Source organism: Equus przewalskii, chromosome 14, assembly GCF_037783145.1.
Source record: "Equus przewalskii isolate Varuska chromosome 14, EquPr2, whole genome shotgun sequence".
Lineage (NCBI taxonomy): Eukaryota > Metazoa > Chordata > Mammalia > Perissodactyla > Equidae > Equus > Equus przewalskii.
Genome location: NC_091844.1, coordinates 89,793,493 through 89,812,024, shown reverse-complemented (window position 1 = coordinate 89,812,024; position 18,532 = coordinate 89,793,493). Strand labels below are relative to the sequence as shown.

General features: G+C 56.0%; 1 protein-coding gene and 1 long non-coding RNA gene across 2 annotated transcripts in view; one reads left to right on the top strand and one right to left on the bottom strand.

Moving 5' to 3' along the window:
• TPO (thyroid peroxidase) overlaps positions 1-18,532 on the top strand; it is a 71,330-nt gene that overhangs the window by 27,405 nt on the left and 25,393 nt on the right. Inside the window, exons 8-13 of the mRNA XM_008532109.2 lie at positions 690-1,211; positions 7,600-7,858; positions 9,083-9,253; positions 12,675-12,912; positions 14,610-14,818; positions 16,611-16,781. Coding sequence (XP_008530331.2) covers positions 690-1,211; positions 7,600-7,858; positions 9,083-9,253; positions 12,675-12,912; positions 14,610-14,818; positions 16,611-16,781 — 1,570 coding nt within the window. The remainder of the gene's footprint in view (positions 1-689; positions 1,212-7,599; positions 7,859-9,082; positions 9,254-12,674; positions 12,913-14,609; positions 14,819-16,610; positions 16,782-18,532) is intronic.
• On the bottom strand, positions 10,739-17,892 carry LOC139075480 (uncharacterized). Its single transcript, XR_011525849.1, has 2 exons — positions 17,349-17,892; positions 10,739-16,769 (listed from the first exon to the last, which is right to left on the bottom strand). It is a non-coding gene; the product is annotated as an uncharacterized lncRNA (long non-coding RNA).

Genomic DNA, 18,532 nt, shown 5'->3' with positions numbered 1-18,532 from the left:
TGAAGCAAAGAACATATTCCAACCTAAACCTCCGCGCACACGTGCATGCCTAACAGACAAGTCACTGGGGACAGAGTGGCAGCTCTTGAGCAGGTGCAGTAAAATTTGGATAGATACTGCAAAGTTGTTCCACATTAATATGGCTCTGATTGCCCCTCTTACCAGCAGGGAGAGAGACAGTCCAGGCAGGATTTTTAATTACTTCTCTTTGGAAAACACCTTTGAAGCTGACAAGGGCTGCTTTCTACCTACCAGCAAAGACTGTTCCGGGCTCAGGCGCTCACTAGCCTTCGTTCCATAAACCCTCCCCAAGCAGCTGCTCCGCTGGCTGTGCCCTGGCTAGGAAGGCGGCCCCCTGGAAGAGGCGTGCGCTGGGCGAGCCAGACGCACAACCAGCGGTTACCATAGTACGAGCATCTGCAGAGCAGGCCCCAATAGGTGAGGCACGTAAATAAAGTAGAACGAAAGGAAGAATTTGGGGAAAGGAGAAACGAGCACCCCGACGGTGCATCAGTCATAGCAAGCTGCACCCCAACCCTGTCTAAGCCCCCGACCCGGGGAGGAGCGGGGCGCTGGCTTGAACTGGCGGCAGGTGGCAGGACTGGACACTGGCGGAGACGGTGGAGCTTCTGGTGTCTTTACGAAGGTGCCCCGGCCCCCGGGCTGACCTGTGTCCCCTCTCCCGGCAGCTCCCCGCCGCCGACGCCTCGCTGACCGCGGGCCCTGCCTGTCTGCCCTTCTACCGCTCCTCCGCCGCCTGCGGCACCGGCACCCAGGGCGCCCTCTTCGGCAACGTGTCCTCGGCACACCCGCGGCAGCAGATGAACGGGCTGACCTCCTTCCTTGACGCGTCCACCGTGTACGGCAGCTCGCCGGCCTCGGAGAAGCTGCTGCGAAACTGGACCAGCGCCGAGGGGCTGCTGCGGGTCAACACGCGCCACCAGGACGCGGGCCGCGCGTACCTGCCCTTCGTGCCGCCGCCCACGCCCTCGGCCTGCGCCCCCGAGCCCGGCGCCGACCCCGCGGCCCGTGCGCCCTGTTTCCTGGCCGGGGACGGCCGCGCCAGCGAGATCCCCTCCCTGGCGGCCGTGCACACGCTGTGGCTGCGCGAGCACAACCGCCTGGCCGCGGCGCTCAAGGCCCTCAACGCGCACTGGAGCGCCGACACCGCCTACCAGGAGGCGCGCAAGATCGTGGGCGCCCTGCACCAGGTGCGAGCAAGGGCATCCGGGGCGCACTGCGTGGGCGCCCGCAAAGCCTTCAGGGGTTACGCAGCCCGCTGCGGGAGGACTCGGTGCTAGCTCCTTTGTGGCAGCTGCTCCTCCCCTGTAGGGGGGCGGTGAGGATGATCAACAATGGCCACAGCTACTCAGCGAGTCCCGGCTCATTTCCTCCAGGGCTCTCCAGGCGCCCAGACTGTTCCAAGGGTTTTATGGATTTTAGCCGTTTAATCCTCAAAGCAGCCCTTTGAGCTGGGTGTCCACCAATGGTTTTGATATTTTTATGTTTTAGAAACAATGGAGAAAATGCAGAGGAAAACAATCTGTGTGGGATCTGGGGACTAGCGAGGTAAACTGAGTCTGTGGTGATGAATTTTGACATTGAGTCAGAGGAGCGGGGACGGGGTTTGGGGGTGGCCATTTCTCAGTCGTGTGGTGGTGGAGAAAACGCCTGTGGGGTTGGGTCACCGCCGTCACTGCTCTCTCAGGGCCGTTTGGGGAATGAGGGGGTTGCTTACGCTGATGGTCCCCACGCCTGTGTCGGTGCTCCAGGCCCTGCCTGGGCACTAGGCGTCCCTCTGTCCTCACAAGGACCCTGTTCGTCCCGTGCTAGGAGGAGGAGGTAGGGTCTTGTCCAGGTTCACAGTGACCTGGTGATGGCATGGGCCGTCCTGGGCACAGCCCGGCTTTCCCGCCTTTGGTCCACCATGGCCCAGGCAGCCAGGGTCCGACCCCAGGTCCCAGAGCCCGGCTGTGCCAGGTCACCCTGTAGATGCTGGGGAGCCAGGAGCCAGGCGCCCAGTTCCTCTGCGCTCCAGGCGAGGCTGGTCTGCAGGCCGGTGCTGGTGATTCTTCTCCAGCCACACAAAGATTTCACGTCTTAACACCCGTGTGTGTGAAGAGAGCATCAGCTGAGGCTGAGTATGTGTGTGGGGAGGGGGTTGGGGGGGTGTGGTACGTGTGTGTGTGACGTGTGCTGCGTGTCTGTGGTGTGTGTGCTGTGTGTGTGGCACCTGTGGTACCTGTGTGCATGTGTGAGTGTCGAGTGGGTGCAGGAGAGGCACCGTGAAGCGGGAACGTGGCACACAAGCCCAGAGTCTGCCTGAGGCTGTGTTGACCCCCGAGGCTGAGTCTGGGGAGCCCCCTCGCTGACCCGCAGCCTGGCTGGAGGGCTGTGATGGATGGGTCAGTGGACACCATAGCAGGGCACGCCAGGTGGGATCTGCGAGGAGGGCACTGGAGCATCTGGAGGGCGGCAGAGCGACGTGACCAGGAAGCTCAGCCGGGTCTTGAGTAAAGTTCAGGTGGCTGCCACCCATCACCCGGCCTCCCCAGCATGGCAGGGTCTCACTCAGTCAGGAGACAGCAGCGTTCAGGTTTCCATTTCCTCTTGTCTTCCCTCGGGCACACTGTCAGTCTGAGGGAAATCGGGGTGATGGATCACTCTCCCTTTCCCGGTTGCTACTCCCCAGTGTGTTGTGTGTTTTTGGGTATTTTGTTAGGATCCGTCTGTGCCCTTCCCCGAATGGGGGCTCCAAGGAGCCAGGGTTTTGTTGGTCTAATTCTTTCCCAGCACCTGGAAAAAGTGGGCCGGGCACAAAGCAGGCGCTGCCGGAATATATGTCGACTTTATGAATGAAGCCGTGATCCCAAGAATAATCCCGGGCCCTGCCCAGCTGTCCCCCGAGAGCCAGGATTTTGTTTCAACGTCATCAGAGGAGGAAGAGTGTCAGCAGCTCAGGGCCTGGGATGCGCTGCTGGATCACAGGTCTGCCGGCCTGTGCCCAGAGAGGGGCCACGGCTTTCAGGTGCCCTGTCTCTGCCCAGCATGGTTCTGGTGGCTGAGGGTGAGCTTCACTTGCTGCATTGCCCTGGACTTGTTAATGGGAGAGGGCGTGGCTCTGGAGGTCCCGGGGTCCTGGCTGCCATGGGAGAGCTGCCGTCCATCTGCGTTCTGCCGTCCATCTGCCGGCTCTTCCCAGTCGGTAAATAACCATGGTCAGTAGGAAAGTGCCCTGGTGCTGCATACCACCAGTTCCGCTGTTTTCTGCTTTTTTAAAGCATTAATACTCTTTTCTTCTTAGTTTTGCATTTCACCTTCAGTTTTCTTTTTGCATTTTTTCCAGCCAATAGCTTCTCCTTAGTGTTTTTTCCAAATATCTTTGAAACCTTAAAATGACGAGCAGCTGTGTGCAACGTGTCTCTAAAACCACAGCCGAGACTTCGAGCTGTGTTTGAAAGAGCCACGGTGGCTGGGAGACTGTTGCTCTCCTTTCCCTGGTTTTACTGACCCACCGTTTGGTAACCTTAGGATCTGAAGCTCTCCTCCTGAAAAGCATTAGGTAATTAAAAAGGATATCAGGGCAAACTTTAAAAAGAGAGAGAGCGTCAACCCACCCAGCCCCTCCTCCTGAGAGCCCGCCGTGGCCAGCGTGACACAGGGCTCGGCTCTCTGCTCCTGGTCCTCCCAACCAGCCAGAAGCAGGAGGCCCAGCCTCAGGACAAGGAAGCCCCTTCTCCGTCTCCTGCCTCTGTCCAGCCTCACAGCTGCCCCACATCTCTGAAGGCCCAACCCCCACCCCACCCTCCATGAAGATCTTTGCTCTGGATTCATTCGTAGAGAACTGACTGAGGTATCCACTTGGCCCCCGGGAACGGCGGTCCTCTGCTGGGGTGCCTGCCTGGGGTCTCCCTCTGTGCCTGCTCCTCGAGGCCGGCATCATCTCAGGACGTTTACAGAGGATGTGCTCAGGAAAATATGCCCTTGGTGGCCTCAGGTCCCACAGGTCCCCAATTCCATAAGCCCTACCTCCTGCCACTAAGATGGAAGCTCTCACACTTACACAATCCCTAAGTTAATCTAGTGTGATACACAGAACACAGAATCAGAGGCTCACTTTGACAGGACCCGTGTCCTACAGACCGGCAGAAGGTGAGAGAGGAAAGACGCCAGCACAGGTGTGAGGGCAGAGGAGGGACGGGAGTTCTGGCCCAGTCTGAGTGCGGTCCGGCGATGCCGAGTGGTGGCCTGCAAGGGAGCAGGTGAGGGCCTTCGGTTTGGATGTTGTGTATCCCCAGGTATCAGAGAGCAGAGCCGGCTCCCAGAGAACAGCCTTCATTTCCCCAGAACCACAGGGGCCAGAAGAGGCTTTAACTAGGAGGCCAGGCCAGACCCAGAGGGGCAGACCTCCCTGTGGAGGCCTGTCTGGAGGAGGGCGGGTCCTCAGGGAGGGGAGGACCGTCAGCTGAGCTCAGCTGTGGGTCTTGGCTGCACCTGACGAGCCTGTCTTGAGGTCAATTACTCTTCCCAAAGAGAGAGAGAGACCGATAAAGATGGACGATGGGCTCCTTTGCCGGTGCCGGGAAGATTCGAGAAAGGATATCCTTCGGTAGGAGCTTTTGCCTCCCTGGCCCCTGGTGCCCTGGATGTCCGTGGACAAGGTCTACATGCCTCTATCCAGACGTGAGCTGCGGTGGCTCCAGCCCCCGGGCCCACCTTTCCAGGCAGCCAGGCCCTGCCTCCAGGCAGACCATGTCCAGGTGGTTCCCACTCCAGGGTTGCCTCCAGGACACAGCAAACCTGGACCCCCAGCTCACCCGGAGCAGTCAGCCCACTGAGCAGCCCTCGGTACATGCTGGAGAACGCCCATCTCTGGGGAGCCAACCCTGCACTGGTTATACCAGACCACCCCGGCACTTTGGAGAGAATGTGACTGACTTTTTTGCAGGGAGCAGGCTAGCCCTGCTGAGAAGAGAGGTTCCGAGTGAGGGGCACATTTGGCTGAGTCAGTGCTTCCCAAATACCCATTCACAATGACTGCGGTGCAGGCCTCTGCTCCTGGTCCTCCCGGCCGGCTCCCTCCATCCCCACTCCTTGCCATCCTTCCTCCGTGCTGGCCACGAAGGCGAGCAGAGGTCCAGATGCCCAAGCCCATGGTCTCCGCGAGAACTGGCAGGGAACCAGAAGGTCTGGACGAGGATGGACAAGCCAGACGGAGGTCGCCCTCAGGAGATGGAGATCCAAGAGGCGCCAGGAGAGGAAGGAAACCTCCCCACACACCCAGGAAGACGAGGCAGGAGACACAGGGACTTGATGATGGTGTTCCAGCCTCCTGTGACCAAGCACGGAAACAGCGGAGGGGTTTTCAGAAGAATTGCTGTGGAAATTCCCAAGAGCTGCTCGTGAGTCGAACGTTTAAGGCCCTGTCGATCAGAACAAAGGGCACTGCTGCCCTGCCCTGGGGAGCACTGCGGGCATTCGAGCACCATCGCTCACAGCTGCATCTCAGACCAGACCCCGAGAAAGCAGCGAAGAGGGGATGTCGGGCAAGGTCACACACTGAGGATGCCCGGGATCCGGGAACCGCCGGGTCGTGCTCTGTAGGAGCAGCTGCTTTGGGAGGAGAGGAGCCACCTCGGCCTGTATCAGCAGGTGCCCTCAGGATCCCGCTGCCGCCCTCTGGGACCCCAGGTCAAACGCAGGTCAAGGAGAAGGGAAGAGGTGCCATTGAAACAGTTTACCTGAATCTGAAGTCTCCCGTCCACAGGCCAGAACTCGCTCCCCAGCCCCGAGTTTGTTACTCCCGTGAAGTAACAAATCCTGCGTTCAGAAAACGCATCATCGTTTGGAAGCAATATATTGCTACAAGTACACGAATGCTGTTTGTTCTCTTTTCAACATTCTGAGAAGGTTAACAGCTTACCTTCTTAAACCCATAAGCCAAATATAAGACCCTTCTATTCAAGGATAGAATCCTAGAATCCTATTGGTTTATACCTCATTAAATGCAATTTATTCACCAAAATAATCTCTTTAAATACCAAAACAACTTGACTGATTTTCAGAGCTGAAAGAAATACTGTTAAACCTGAAAGCAGACCCTTGTACGTAATTCTCCTGGGACCACGAGTGACCTAGAAATCACAAGGCACCATCATTTACCGTCGGCACGGTCCTTCGTCTGCGTGCTCCTTTGACCTAATCCTGGCGAAAGCTCTGGAATCACGTGTTATTGCTGACACAGAGGAGCTGCTCGATGTCGATTCCCTGCAGAGGGTCATTCCGTGCCCGGGTCCGAGGCCCCCTTTGTGCCCGCCCCCTGGGTCCTCCCTGCGAGGAGCCACCTGGGCCACCAGCAGCCCATCATCATCCTGGAATTCAGCCCTGAATTAGCCTGTTAATGCACCTCCTGAAGATCCATAAAAAAATGCCCTTTCTGAGAAGCTCAGTTTAAGGCCTTTAATTTGGGGCCAGAAACTGTGTACGCGAGAGCTGGTCAGATCTGCAAGGGGTGCCGAGCCTTTCTCGCTTCACCATCTGATCACAGATGACGTGATCCGCATTCCCTGTACGGTGTCTGTCCTCTCAGGTCAGACGATGCAATGCGTCCTCACAGGGTGGGACAAAAACTGGGAATTCAGACTCACCTGTAAGACCCACGGCGCAAGTTCAGTGCCTGCCGAAACCCCCAATGCCCTTTACCGCCTGTGTCTGTGGCTCCGCCAAAGGACCAAGGAGTGGTTGATGGAGACAATGCAGAAAGGAACAAGAAGGAACGAGACAGGGGTCTGAGTCCCTGCTTTAATCGTAACCTATGAGAGCCATCAGATTGTTCTGTAACCTTTAGCTTGTGTATTATTTCCCTTAAACCTGGGGGGCAGGAGCGTCGGACCTGCGTGATCTGCTGTATAATATGCACGTTGACTGCATATTCTATCTGTATGTGACGCTGCATGACCTGTCCAACATACAGGAGAACGCATCTTTTTTATTCTCACAAAAACTCTATGAAAGAGGCTTTTCCAGACAAGGACACAGGCTCAGAAAGGGTGAACGACCCTCCCGGAGTCACACAGCTAAGAAGCAGGGTTAGAGGATCAGAGCTCATGTGGGTCTAAATCCTGAGCTCTGGGGCCAGGATTCCCCAAAGCGACTAGATTTCTGACTTTCGCTTCAGGTTCAGGTGTCACCGGAATGTCTCAGATGGAGCGGAATCAAGGGAGGAGATGGTTTGGTTGAGAAGGCTTACATGTTTCTGAAAGGAGACAGCAGCTGGCAGCCCCCGCGTTAGTGCTCTGGGTCCCCCAAGTTTGTCTGCGCTGTCCTGCTCTGGGCTGCCCCGGCAGGCATTTGGGGGCGTCTCTGACATGCCCTGCCCAGCCCCATACATGCGGAGGCCTGCGAGGGCTTTATCAGGAACGGTTGTGCTGCTGTACCTGCTCACCAGCTCACCTGTTCCCTTTCCTGGATGCCACACCCCTCCTGGGACGGCCTTGAACCCCCAGAGATGCGGGGGGAAGCGCCTTCTTCCTGTCACCCCGGCCGTAGCTGAGTCTGGACCCCTTTGCTCAGCAGCCCGCCTGCCTCCTCTCTCCACAGGTCATCACCATGCGGGACTACGTGCCCCGAATCCTGGGCCCCGAGGCCTTCGGGCGGCTCGTGGGCCCCTACGAGGGCTACGACCCCGCCGTGGACCCCACGGTGTCCAACGTGTTCTCCACGGCCGCCTTCCGCTTCGGTCACGCTACGGTCCACCCGCTGGTGCGGCGGCTGGACGCGCGCTTCCAGGAGCACCCGGCGCTGCCCAGGCTGCCGCTGCATGACGCCTTCTTCAGGCCCTGGCGGCTCCTCCGGGAAGGTGCGCCCGGCCGGCTTTCCTCCCGCCCTGCCCGGCCCCAGCGCTCTGCCCTGCCCCTGGGGGTGGGTGAGCGCTGCCCAGCCGTCCGTGTCTACAGAGAAAATAGGTGTATTCACAGCTGTTTAAAGGGCTAAGCCATTCCTCAAAGACGCCTTCTCTCAGGTTCCTGAGGTTCTTCAGATTTCCCGGGAGAAGCGGTCCAGGTGCAGGTCCCCCTCCAGCCCTTAGTTCAAACTACTCCGGCGGAGACCGCCTTTGCACCTGCAGGCTGTGTTGGTGCTGTTTTTATCACGGAACGTTCTGTTTGTTCTAACCGTGCATGTCGTGTGCAGCCATGCAGGGCTAGGGTTAACGGCTGGGTTTCCTGGGGAAGCGTTTGGAAAAGCCACGTGGATTCCCAGGTGACTTCGGAAGGGTTATTTCCACTCCCCTCAGTGCTGTCTCTGGTCCGTCCTGAAGCTTCTAAGCTGCCTCCGAAGGTGGGCTGGCTGCAGGCAGACGTGCGGGGGGGCAGGGGCAGGGGGACAGTGGGAGGAGCCACTGCACATGCAATTGCTCCCACACCGCTTCACGCAGAGCTTGTGGGAGAGAGGCCAGGGGTCAGCCAGGGTCCCCAGAGACCCGGCATGGATGGTGCCCAGGCCGCCCCAGGGCCCAGCACATCGCAGTCTCTGGGCTGTGCAGTTGGGGCACCATGAGACGGAACAGGGCCGAGAAAAGACGCAGACTCCCTGTGAGTGGGGGTGGCAGGGAGCAGGGGGTCTCCTTTCCATATGGGATCTTATGGGCAGGGCTGGGCTTTTGGAGGTGGCAGGAGTGGAGTCCCTGGGCACGCTGACTGCTCCCTCGGCCAGGCCACGTCTGCCTGTGCCTGTTGTAGATTAGAATTCAGCAAATTCTTCCTTTGACCGTGACATTTCTGCTGCTAAAAAACAAAACACAGAACTTCAGGAACTGACGGGGTCCGTCTCTGGGTCCCTTTGACACAGAGGCCCGATCTCCACGCACCATAGGGTTGGTCCTCGGGGGCATCCAGGCGGGTGCTCACCCACCCACAGGGCTCAGCCTAAGAGCGCTTGGAAAACTCTGGAATCACACAGGTGAACTTCTGAACTGAAGACAGGCATTTGTCAGGAGCCAGCATAGTTTATGGTCCGAGCTGCAATTCTGTTTCTCCAGAACTCCTCAGAGAAATCTCGTTCCCTCTCCCATGGTGTTTTGCAGGTGGCTTGGACCCCGTCGTGAGGGGCCTTCTCGCGAGACCAGCCAAGCTGCAGGTGCAGGACCAGCTGATGAACCAGGAGCTGACCGAGAGGCTCTTCGTGCTGGCGAACTCGGGCACCCTGGATCTGGCGTCCCTCAACCTGCAGAGGGGCCGGGACCATGGCCTGCCAGGTCTGCCACCGGCCGGGGCCCCTTTCCAATGATCGCCTCCCGCGTCTGCTGTGGGCCCTGCCAGATGAGCGCCCTGTTCTTTGAGAGGCTGATCTGAAGTAAAACGAGCCTGCAAATCTATTGCAACTTCTAAGAACCGGGCTTTTAAAGACCTGCTCTAGTTTGTGGGACTGAAGAGGCCCTTCAGCTGTCCTTAGACAACAGAAGCATGCAGAGGGCCCGGAGGCTCCCGGCAGGGAGGGAGCCGAGGCGTTTAGAAAGAGCATGTCCCAGAAGAGAGAGGCCGAGTCTCCTGGGCAGATAAGGGCGAGTCTCCTCTGGCTCCCTGGGGCAGGCCTTTGCAGCACAGCACACACGCACGGGGAGGTCGGAATGCCCGCTCTGCTCCCTGTCTCTCCCTCTCATACTGTCCTCGGGCCAGCAGACGTCATTCTGTGGCCTTCAGGCTGTCTCTAACCAGCTGGTCCAATCTCCTGGACACTGGCGTGACCCTATCCTTGGGCCAGGCAGCTGCCCCTGTGTTCTCCCCATCCCCACGTTGTTCATGCCTACTTGGACCCCTAACCTCTGCCACCTGTCTCAATTCATATCGTTCTTCTCTGAGGCAACCCCTGACCCCCTGCCCACCATGGCCTTTCCACTTTGGGCTCCTGTGGTTCAGCTGTCTGGTTGACCTACCTGTCCGAGGCCTTAGCTACTTGCCACCCGGTTTCTGTGCACAGATCTGCTCTCCCTGCGTGCCCTGTGAGCTCCTCCAGGATGGGGACCACACCACAGATGTCTCTTTCTGCTGGCTTGAGTGCTTAGATGTGTGTTGGTGACTCTTCACAGACCTGTTGCCAGGAGCAAGTCCCTCTCTGCTCAGGCCCTCGCAAACCTGCTCTAAGGGCCTGCTCTAAACCTTTTATACGTATTAGCTATTTATATCCCCCCAAAGCCTTAGGAGGTTGAATTGTGATCACTTAAGAAAATTAAGGAGACTGAGGCATAAAGGGTTCAGGCATTGCCCCAAGGCTCAGTTCTGGCAAGGGGGGAAAATTGGACACAACACGAAGGCCACAGACATAATGGACACTTAATCAGACCTGATTAGTTAGATCTGAGGCTAAATTAGACAATAAGCTTACTGAGTAATGCTCATTATCATGATGTGGTGATGAGCTCCACCATATTAGGGGGTCTTCTTTTGTTTTACTTTGGATCATAAAATATCCAACTTACATTCCCCAAAAGACGTTTTTTCCATCCCTTGCCCTCCTCTGTCTCGTGTAGACAGGGATGTCTGAAATTTGTATTCTTACCTTCCGCACTCTGGGGTCCTGTGTGCTCCAGCCCTGTTCCCTGATATCTACCACACTCCCAGACACTGCAGGTTTTCCCTCTGGAGTTGGAGAAGGAAGTAAATAGGTTTCTCTTAAAGCAAAAGGAAAGGGAAGTATCTTTCTAATTCCTTTTTTCCTATATAAAACTTAAAGGGCCAATCTCCCCAAGGTGCGGAAAGATTTTATTTTTTACCTTTTACCACTTAAATAAAGATAGTCTATATTACCACAGAAACATCCCCTCCTAACTTTAGAACTTTGGTTCACTTAATATTTTGGGTTTTGACTATCCTGCAGATAAATGCATTCTTTTAGCAGATATTCAGTGAAATCACTGCTGTGTTCCGCAAGCCCTGTGGCAGGCACTGGGAATATGTGTTAAATCAAACTTGGTGCTTCCATGCTATCAGTTACTGGATCATGGGAAATTTGGAGGATATGTTTGTGGTGGTTGGGCCTAAAATAGACTACATCATAGGCTCTGTGATGAAGAAGAAATACCAGTGGCAGTGCCAAGAGTGTCAAGATAAAAGCACCTCTAAGAGGGAGGCAGTGGGCCTCCCCGGTGTCTTTGACAGAGGCCTGGGGTGGCCCATGTGGAAACAGAATCACACGTCATAAGAGCCTGTGCACACGTGGCAGGTGTTGAACTGCAGCACAGCATCTTCTGGGGGAGCTCTGGGTAACCTACACCAGATGCAGCAGCACTCGGCTGGGGTACCAACCAGGCTGGCCATGCTCCAATGCGTGCGCAAAATGCACGCACACACTTGCCCCTCATGAAGTTAAGTCGTGGGTCCTGCCTTTTTAAAACATGACCCAACACATTTGACAGCAGTTTTTTAAAAGCTCAGATTTTAATCCTCACCAGTGTTTTCTTTCTTCAGTTCCTCTCTTCTTTCATCTAATTTATGTTGTTCCAAATTGTCCTCTGTAACTGGAAGGTTTCCCTCCCTTGGCTCAGCAAGTCTCTTTATCATTTACATTCCCCTCTGACTCTAACTGGAAAATATGTGATAATTTCTCCTATTTCGTCTGACCAGAAGCCTCAGCACGAGCCCCCAGGTCTCTGTCCCGTGGATGCCTCAGCATCCCTGAGAGAACCAGTCCGGTCCAGTCATAGATGCATTTCTTTGTGTGCCGTGTGCATGTGGCCTTTTGCTGAGCATCTACTATGCAAGAGGCACTGGGAATAAACCAAGACAGGGTCTCATGAAAGGAGCACAGATGGCGGGTGGATAAGTGAAGAGAAAACAACACAGAACCTTGACAAGCGTTCTGGTTAGACTCAGGACTGGTGCTAGGGACGAAGTTCATGTCACCTCACCTTGAAGAGGAAGGAAGGCTCTGAGGAGGTGACCCTAAGGGAAGATCAGTGGGATGAGGGCGTAGGTGTAAGGAGCTGGGTGGGTCTAAAAGGGCACAAGACGAGGAAAGAGCATCTCAGGGGATGGCAGTGGCTCAGCCCGGCTGGAGACAGGAGCCTCCACTCTGGGGCAGTGGGCACTGCAGGGTCAGAGGGGAAGGGAGGAGGAGAGATAGAAGAAGCCGGAGTTCATCAGGGACCAGATGCTGAGAGCACCCTGAAGCAGCAGGAGACAGGGAGAGACCCTCAATACAGGGTACAGCTGGTTGGACAAATAAAGATGCCCACGTGCGACCCTCTCCTGTGTGTGGGCAAGAGCATGAACAAGTGTGCTGCTTGTGTCCTCTCTGAGCTCTCACTGTCGTTAAGAAGATAAACTCTAAGTGACAGGTGAGGACCTGTCTCAGCTGCTCTGTCGAGACGGGAATTGAGGATGTGGGGTAAGGATGTGAATCCGCTCGGGGTCTTGCATTCGGCATTGCTGCTCTTCCCAGCTTGTTTATGAACAGATGCTCCAATAAGACCCTGAAGCCCCTGCTGAGATGTTCTCAAGTGTTGAACTCTGCGGGGCACAGGGTAATGGAGTGGCTTTCTCTGTGGCTGACGTTATGGGCAGGACTCCATGGCTGCAGCCACAACTTTCAATGGACCACAGGTCCATAATGAGGGAGACGGCATGAAAATCTGACCCCTGTGCAAGGAAGCCTGTCTGCGGCCTCTCTTCCCTCTGCAGGTTACAACGAGTGGAGAGAATTCTGCGGCTTGCCCCGGCTGGAGACCCGGGCCGACCTGAACACCGCCATTGCCAACAGGAGTATTGCTGACAGGATAATGGACTTGTACAAGCACCCCGACAACATTGATGTCTGGCTGGGCGGCTTAGCCGAAAACTTCCTCCCAAAGGCTCGAACAGGCCCCCTGTTTGCGTGCATCATTGGAAAGCAAATGAAGGCCCTGCGGGATGGTGACCGGTAGGTGTCTGTAATGGGTTGCTCCCGTGGGCTACGCAGAAGGCGGCGTTCTGCAGGGTTCACCTGGGCCCAGCCAGACCTGGCTTCCAGTCCTGGCTCCATGGCTCGGTACGCTGTGGCCCTGGGCAGGTTATTTCTCTCACAGTTTTCTCAGCCATAAAACTGGATTGACACAAAAGGAAATAAATTCAAAGCACAGAGCACGTTCTGGGCACTTAATGTGGGAGCCATCATTGGTTTGTCCGTGTCATCTACTCACACAGACAAGCAGGCATCATGTGAAGAGGAAATTGTGTGGCCCCCAAACTCCATCCACCTCTGGAATCCTCTGACCCCATCTGCCGAGACTGGGCAGCGGAGCCTGACTGAGTGGCTGAGACAAAGGCGCTGGAGCGTGCGGAGTGCAGCGGGCGCTTTGATTTGCACGCATGCACGCCGCCCTCCCCTTTCCAGCCCCAGACCTCCGGCCCCAGTGGAGCTTCCTTCGCAGCAGACAGTGGAGGGTCCAGCTCACTCGCGTGTACACAGTTTGCTCCCTTGTCAACGTGAACCTATAGCTTTGAACCTTGCACAGCAGAGCGAGTCGGAAAAGCGCCTGCTCCTGTGTGTGGCTCTGGGCTCCACGAGCTGCAGCCGGTGATGAAACAGGCATCTGGGGACAATGGAGACAGCAACGGGACTATGCCTTCTTTTCCTCCTTTAATATCGTTACACCTCCAGTTCTCTCTTTCTTTGTAATCATGTGCCTGGGTCAGGTGTTTTTCAAGAATATTCACATCCTTTCATTAACCACACCCTAAGCTTCCTGTCCTTCCTCTCTTACAACTTTAACCATCAGTTTCTGAGACGCGGCTTTTCACGTAGTTAAAGATACCTGAGGAGAAAGGACTCGAAGCCATCTCTCTTGGAACTGTATCTTTACCAAACATGTGTGGCGTGAGGTTTTCCGGGATGAGGAAACCACTGACTGAGAAGGTGGCATTTTGCTTGGCGTCTCCTCTGTGAGCATCACCACCACCATGGGCTCAGCTGGGAGGGCGCCTGCAGACACTGCGGACAGGCCCCTGGAGGGACGCGGGCGTTTGTCAGCCTGATTGCTCATAGCTGAGGGTCTGCCCAGGACAGAGACTGACAAGCTGACTGGCCCGTGACGAGGCCTCTTTCTCGCAGGGGAGGAAAGTGCTCCTGTGCAGGGGAGAGAGGAGTTATGTGATAGAGAGACAGGAATGCTCTGTGGCATTCAGGCCAGGAGCTACCCGGGCTTTGGCAATGAGTTTAGTATTTTGAGAGACAGGGATGACTATTTCTTAGTGTCTCAGTTTCCCCAGTGGCCACAGCCTGGAGGAAAAGACCAGGCACAGGGCCTCACCAGGCACAGGGCCTTCAGTGCAGACAGCAGCACTTCCACGAAAGCTGGACTTTGCTGTCATCATTCGCTTGTGAAAAACAGTAGTCCTCCCCAGGGAAAACCAACGCAGCAGGACGGTTGATGCATAATAAAGGGATGGTCTGTGGAGCCGCTCCCACTGGCGCTGGGCCTTCAGCCAGCCGCTGCCCGTCCACGCTGGCACCACCCCGCGCCCCCCCACCCCCGAAGCCTCACCCTGCACCGCGTTGGTGCAAAGCAACCGCAGGACAGGGCTTGGTGGGTGCGTGGCCGTGCTATGCCCACGCCCACCGCTGTCTCCTCTGTGCAGGTTCTGGTGGGAGAACAGCCACGTGTTCACCGAGGCTCAGAGGCGCGAGCTGGCGCGCCACTCCCTGTCTCGGGTCATCTGCGACAACACTGGCCTCACCCGCGTGCCCGCCGAAGCCTTCCGAGTCGGGACATTCCCCCAGGACTTCGAGTCGTGCGAGGACATCCCGGGCATGGACCTGGCCGTGTGGAGGGAGGCCCTTCCTCAAGGTAACTTTAAATAATGCTGAAGCGTGGGGACTTCGTCACGGGAAGGGTGACCTCTCAAGGGGCTGCTTTGAATGAGCACTGTTGGAGAAGACAGCACTGTGCCCTCTGCCTTGGGGACTGCTCACGTTCCGTGGATGCACCCTCCTCCACGGAGGAAGGAGCTGGCAGTCTGACAGAGTCCCCAGCCGGGCCCTCTCTGCAGAAAGACACTGGCCTGTGTGGCTGTGTGGGTGCCAAGCAAATGATTCCATCACAGCCTCAGCCTCGCACCGTGGCATCTGGGGCGCTCACGCTCGGTTGTGAGATCCGTCCTGTGCCCATAGGATGTAGCAGCAGCCCTGGCCACTCCCCGCTAGACTCCAGTAGCACCTGCTGACTTGTGACAACCAAAAATAAATGCAGAATCGCCTGCTGTCCCCTGGCGGGAGGGCAGAATCGCCACGGGTCCAGAAGCAGTGGACTCGGTAACATGTTTTCAACATCAACAGAGTGGCCAACATGTGGCTGTGGGAAGGGGGCTCTGGGAAGACTTAAGACTCACCAGGAACCCGAAGGTTATTCGGGATTTAGTTTAGCAAAGCAGAGATTTCCACGTTAATGTCACATGCAACAAACTAGTCTTCGAATCAGTGACAGAGCCGAGACTTAACATGATCTCCTGACTTTGCTTTTCATACTACACACACCTTCACACGGGAGAGGTCAAGGTGCCTCTCCAGCCTCAGCCGTACTTGGCACGGATGACTCACTTGTCCTCTGTGGTCACGTGTGACGTCAGCGCTGTGTGCGCAGCAGCTGCTCCAAGCAGCAGCTTCACGTTGACTAACAGCTACGTCCCGTGTGACGGGCACTTTTCCAGTTTACGTGGAGGAGACACGTCCAACCCACCTTTATGGGGACCCCGCCACCTACCCGTTAGGGATGCAGGTGGGTGGGGGAGCAGAACAAACGCAGGAAGAGCCTTGGAGAGGCTGCTGCGTCTTCCCGGGAAGGGAAGAAGGTGACCTGGACCCCGGGGGGTAGCAGTGCAAGTTGTCAGAAGGCCCCGAGGGCAGAACTATTCTGAAGACAGACAGCCACTGTGGCAGGAGGTTGGCAGCTCCGTTGTGGACCCATGAAGTTTGAGCCGCCTGCTAGATGTTTAAGCAGAGGTGAGCGGAAGTCAGTTGGGTTTGGAAGAGTGGAAATCAAGGAAGAGGGTAAGAATTTGGGACTTATCTGTATACACCATCTGCAGAAATTGTATCTAAAGCCAAAAGAAGGAGGACGCACAGCAGTGAGTGCATCTGGAAAGCAGAAGCCCTCAGACAGTCCAGAGACTCGCTCAGGCTGGAGGGCCGGAGATGAAGACGCTGAGGAGGAGCTCGCGGAGAGACAGGAGGGGTTTCTAGGGCAGCCGGCTGCAGAGCGGCTGCACGGGGGCGTGATCAGCTCTGTAAAGTGCTGCTGGTGGTCTGAGTCAGAGGGGCCGGAAGCTGAGCGTTGCCTTCAGCCACGCAGGAGCCGTGCACGACCTTAGCAGAAGCAGTCACGTTGGAGTGGAGCCGGATCAGAGTTGATTTACGAGCGAATAAGAGGGAATCCGAGAAGGTGGCTTTGCTGGAGGCCGGCAGCTCCGCGGCGTGGGTGGAGGGGTCACGCTGAGGGGCAGCGTGCTTTGTCCGTGCGCTCAAGAGAACGGCACGTGCTGAGGCGAAATCCTGGTGAGGCCCAGGAGGGGTGGGTGCCGTCCTCACAGTGGGTGGATGAAGAGCGCACGCGTCTGACCGTGTCTGCCTTCCGCCCTGTGCAGACGGCACGTGTGGCTCCCCAGAGGGAGTGGAGAACGGGGACTTCGTGCTCTGCGAGGAGTCTGGGAAACGTGTGCTGGTGTTTTCCTGTCGCCACGGATTTGAGCTTCAAGGCCAAGAGCAGATAACTTGCACTCCGCAAGGATGGGATTTCCAGCCGCCTGTGTGTAAAGGTTGGTCATTTAACAACTTTACCCCCAAATCCACGTTTTTCCTTTTTTTCTACAGATTTTTACATTTATTATTGTTGTATATCTCTCCCCTCATGCCATCTGCATTTTTCAATTAAGAATAAATGTTACTAGGGCTGGCCCCGTGGCCGAGTGGTTAAGTTGGGGAGCTCCACTGCAGGCGGCCCAGTGTTTCATTGGTTCGAATCCTGGGCGTGGACATGGCACTGCTCATCAAACCACGCTGAGGCAGCGTCCCACATGCCACGACTAGAAGGACCCACAACAAAGAATATACAACTATGTACTGGGGGGCTTTGGGGAGAAAAAGGAAAAAAATAAAATCTTTAAAAAAAGAAAAAGAATAAATGTCATTCACCAAAAGGTACCTCTCAGCAGAACTATTTTCCCAGGAACTGTTTTGGCCTGGAAACAGGTATTCTCTCCTTAGTCAACTGTGTTCCCAAGTGGACATCTTTCTACATAATGAGGCACCAAGACAGTCACATCGAACGTGCCCAGCAGGGTGACAGAGGCAGGGAAGAGAAGGAAAGGAAGTTAGCAACTCACAGAGGAGGTTGTCGCAGAGAGCTGGTAGAGCCAGTTTCCCCAGTGAAACAACACAGAAATGTTTCTACTGGAAGAATCATTGAACAGGAACCACCTCCGTGGCAGCTCCTTTCCAGGCCCATGTCCTCGGCCTCCCCAGGGCTGGGCCCCTTCCCACCTTCCTGGCATCCAGGGGTGGGCCTCTGCGCCTTCTAGCAGGGAGCACGAGAGCAGAAGTTGGGTGGCCTCCTTCGGCCGCGTTGTGAGAAGCTGCCTGAGCCACTGACTCTCCCTTTTCCTGATTGGAGGCGGGGAACAGGTGCTGGGAGCAGAGCTGCAAGGGAAGGGGCTGAGCCCCAGAATCGTGCCAGCAGAGCGGGACGTTCCCCGGGACTGTGCTGTGAAACAGAAGGAACCTCTATGCACAGTCCCCTGCAGCCTGGAGACGCGTTAGAGCAGCTCGTGGTACATGACTCACTCAGAAATGCCCACGATGAAACCTAAATGTGTGACGCCAGCTCTGTGGGCAGCTGGGAGCATGAGCACTCGTGCTACATGACGATGCTCAAACTCTCCAGCAGGCATTTGGAGACAGACGGATTGCCCACCAAGACTGTGCTCCTCAGAGAGGAGGTGGCATCAGGCACGGAGCCTCGTGTGGGCTACTTGCTACCTGCCACATTTGGCAAGCATTAGAGAAGAGAGAGACGAACAGATGAAAAATTTCTGGAGACCAATTGGTGGCAATAATGAATGTACTTAATGCCACTGAAATGTACAGTTAAAAATGGGTAAGAGGATAAATTTACATTATGCATATTTACCATAGCAACAGAAATTTCCATTTCAATTTTGAAAACCCGGAATGTTTTGTGCTGGAGAGGTTGCTGTGCCAGCTGCTCCTAGACCCTAAAGAGAGGAAGAAAAGACTGCAAGGCTGTCAGCACCAAGACCCCTGTGTCTGCTGTCAGATCAAGAGCCACAGCCTCAGCAAGGGTCAGCTCGCTGCCTTTGTGGAGAGAGAAAGGATCAGGAAGCAAAAAAGCAAAGCTGGCTTGAGAGCAACATCTGGGAGATGACTTGAGGACAGCTGACGGCACACGGAGCTGGTTGGAAGCAGATCAGAAGCCTGCTGGGTGTGAGGGAATTTATTGCCAAAAAACGCTAGCCTGGACTGGAAAACCTTTTTTAAGCTGCTAACGCAA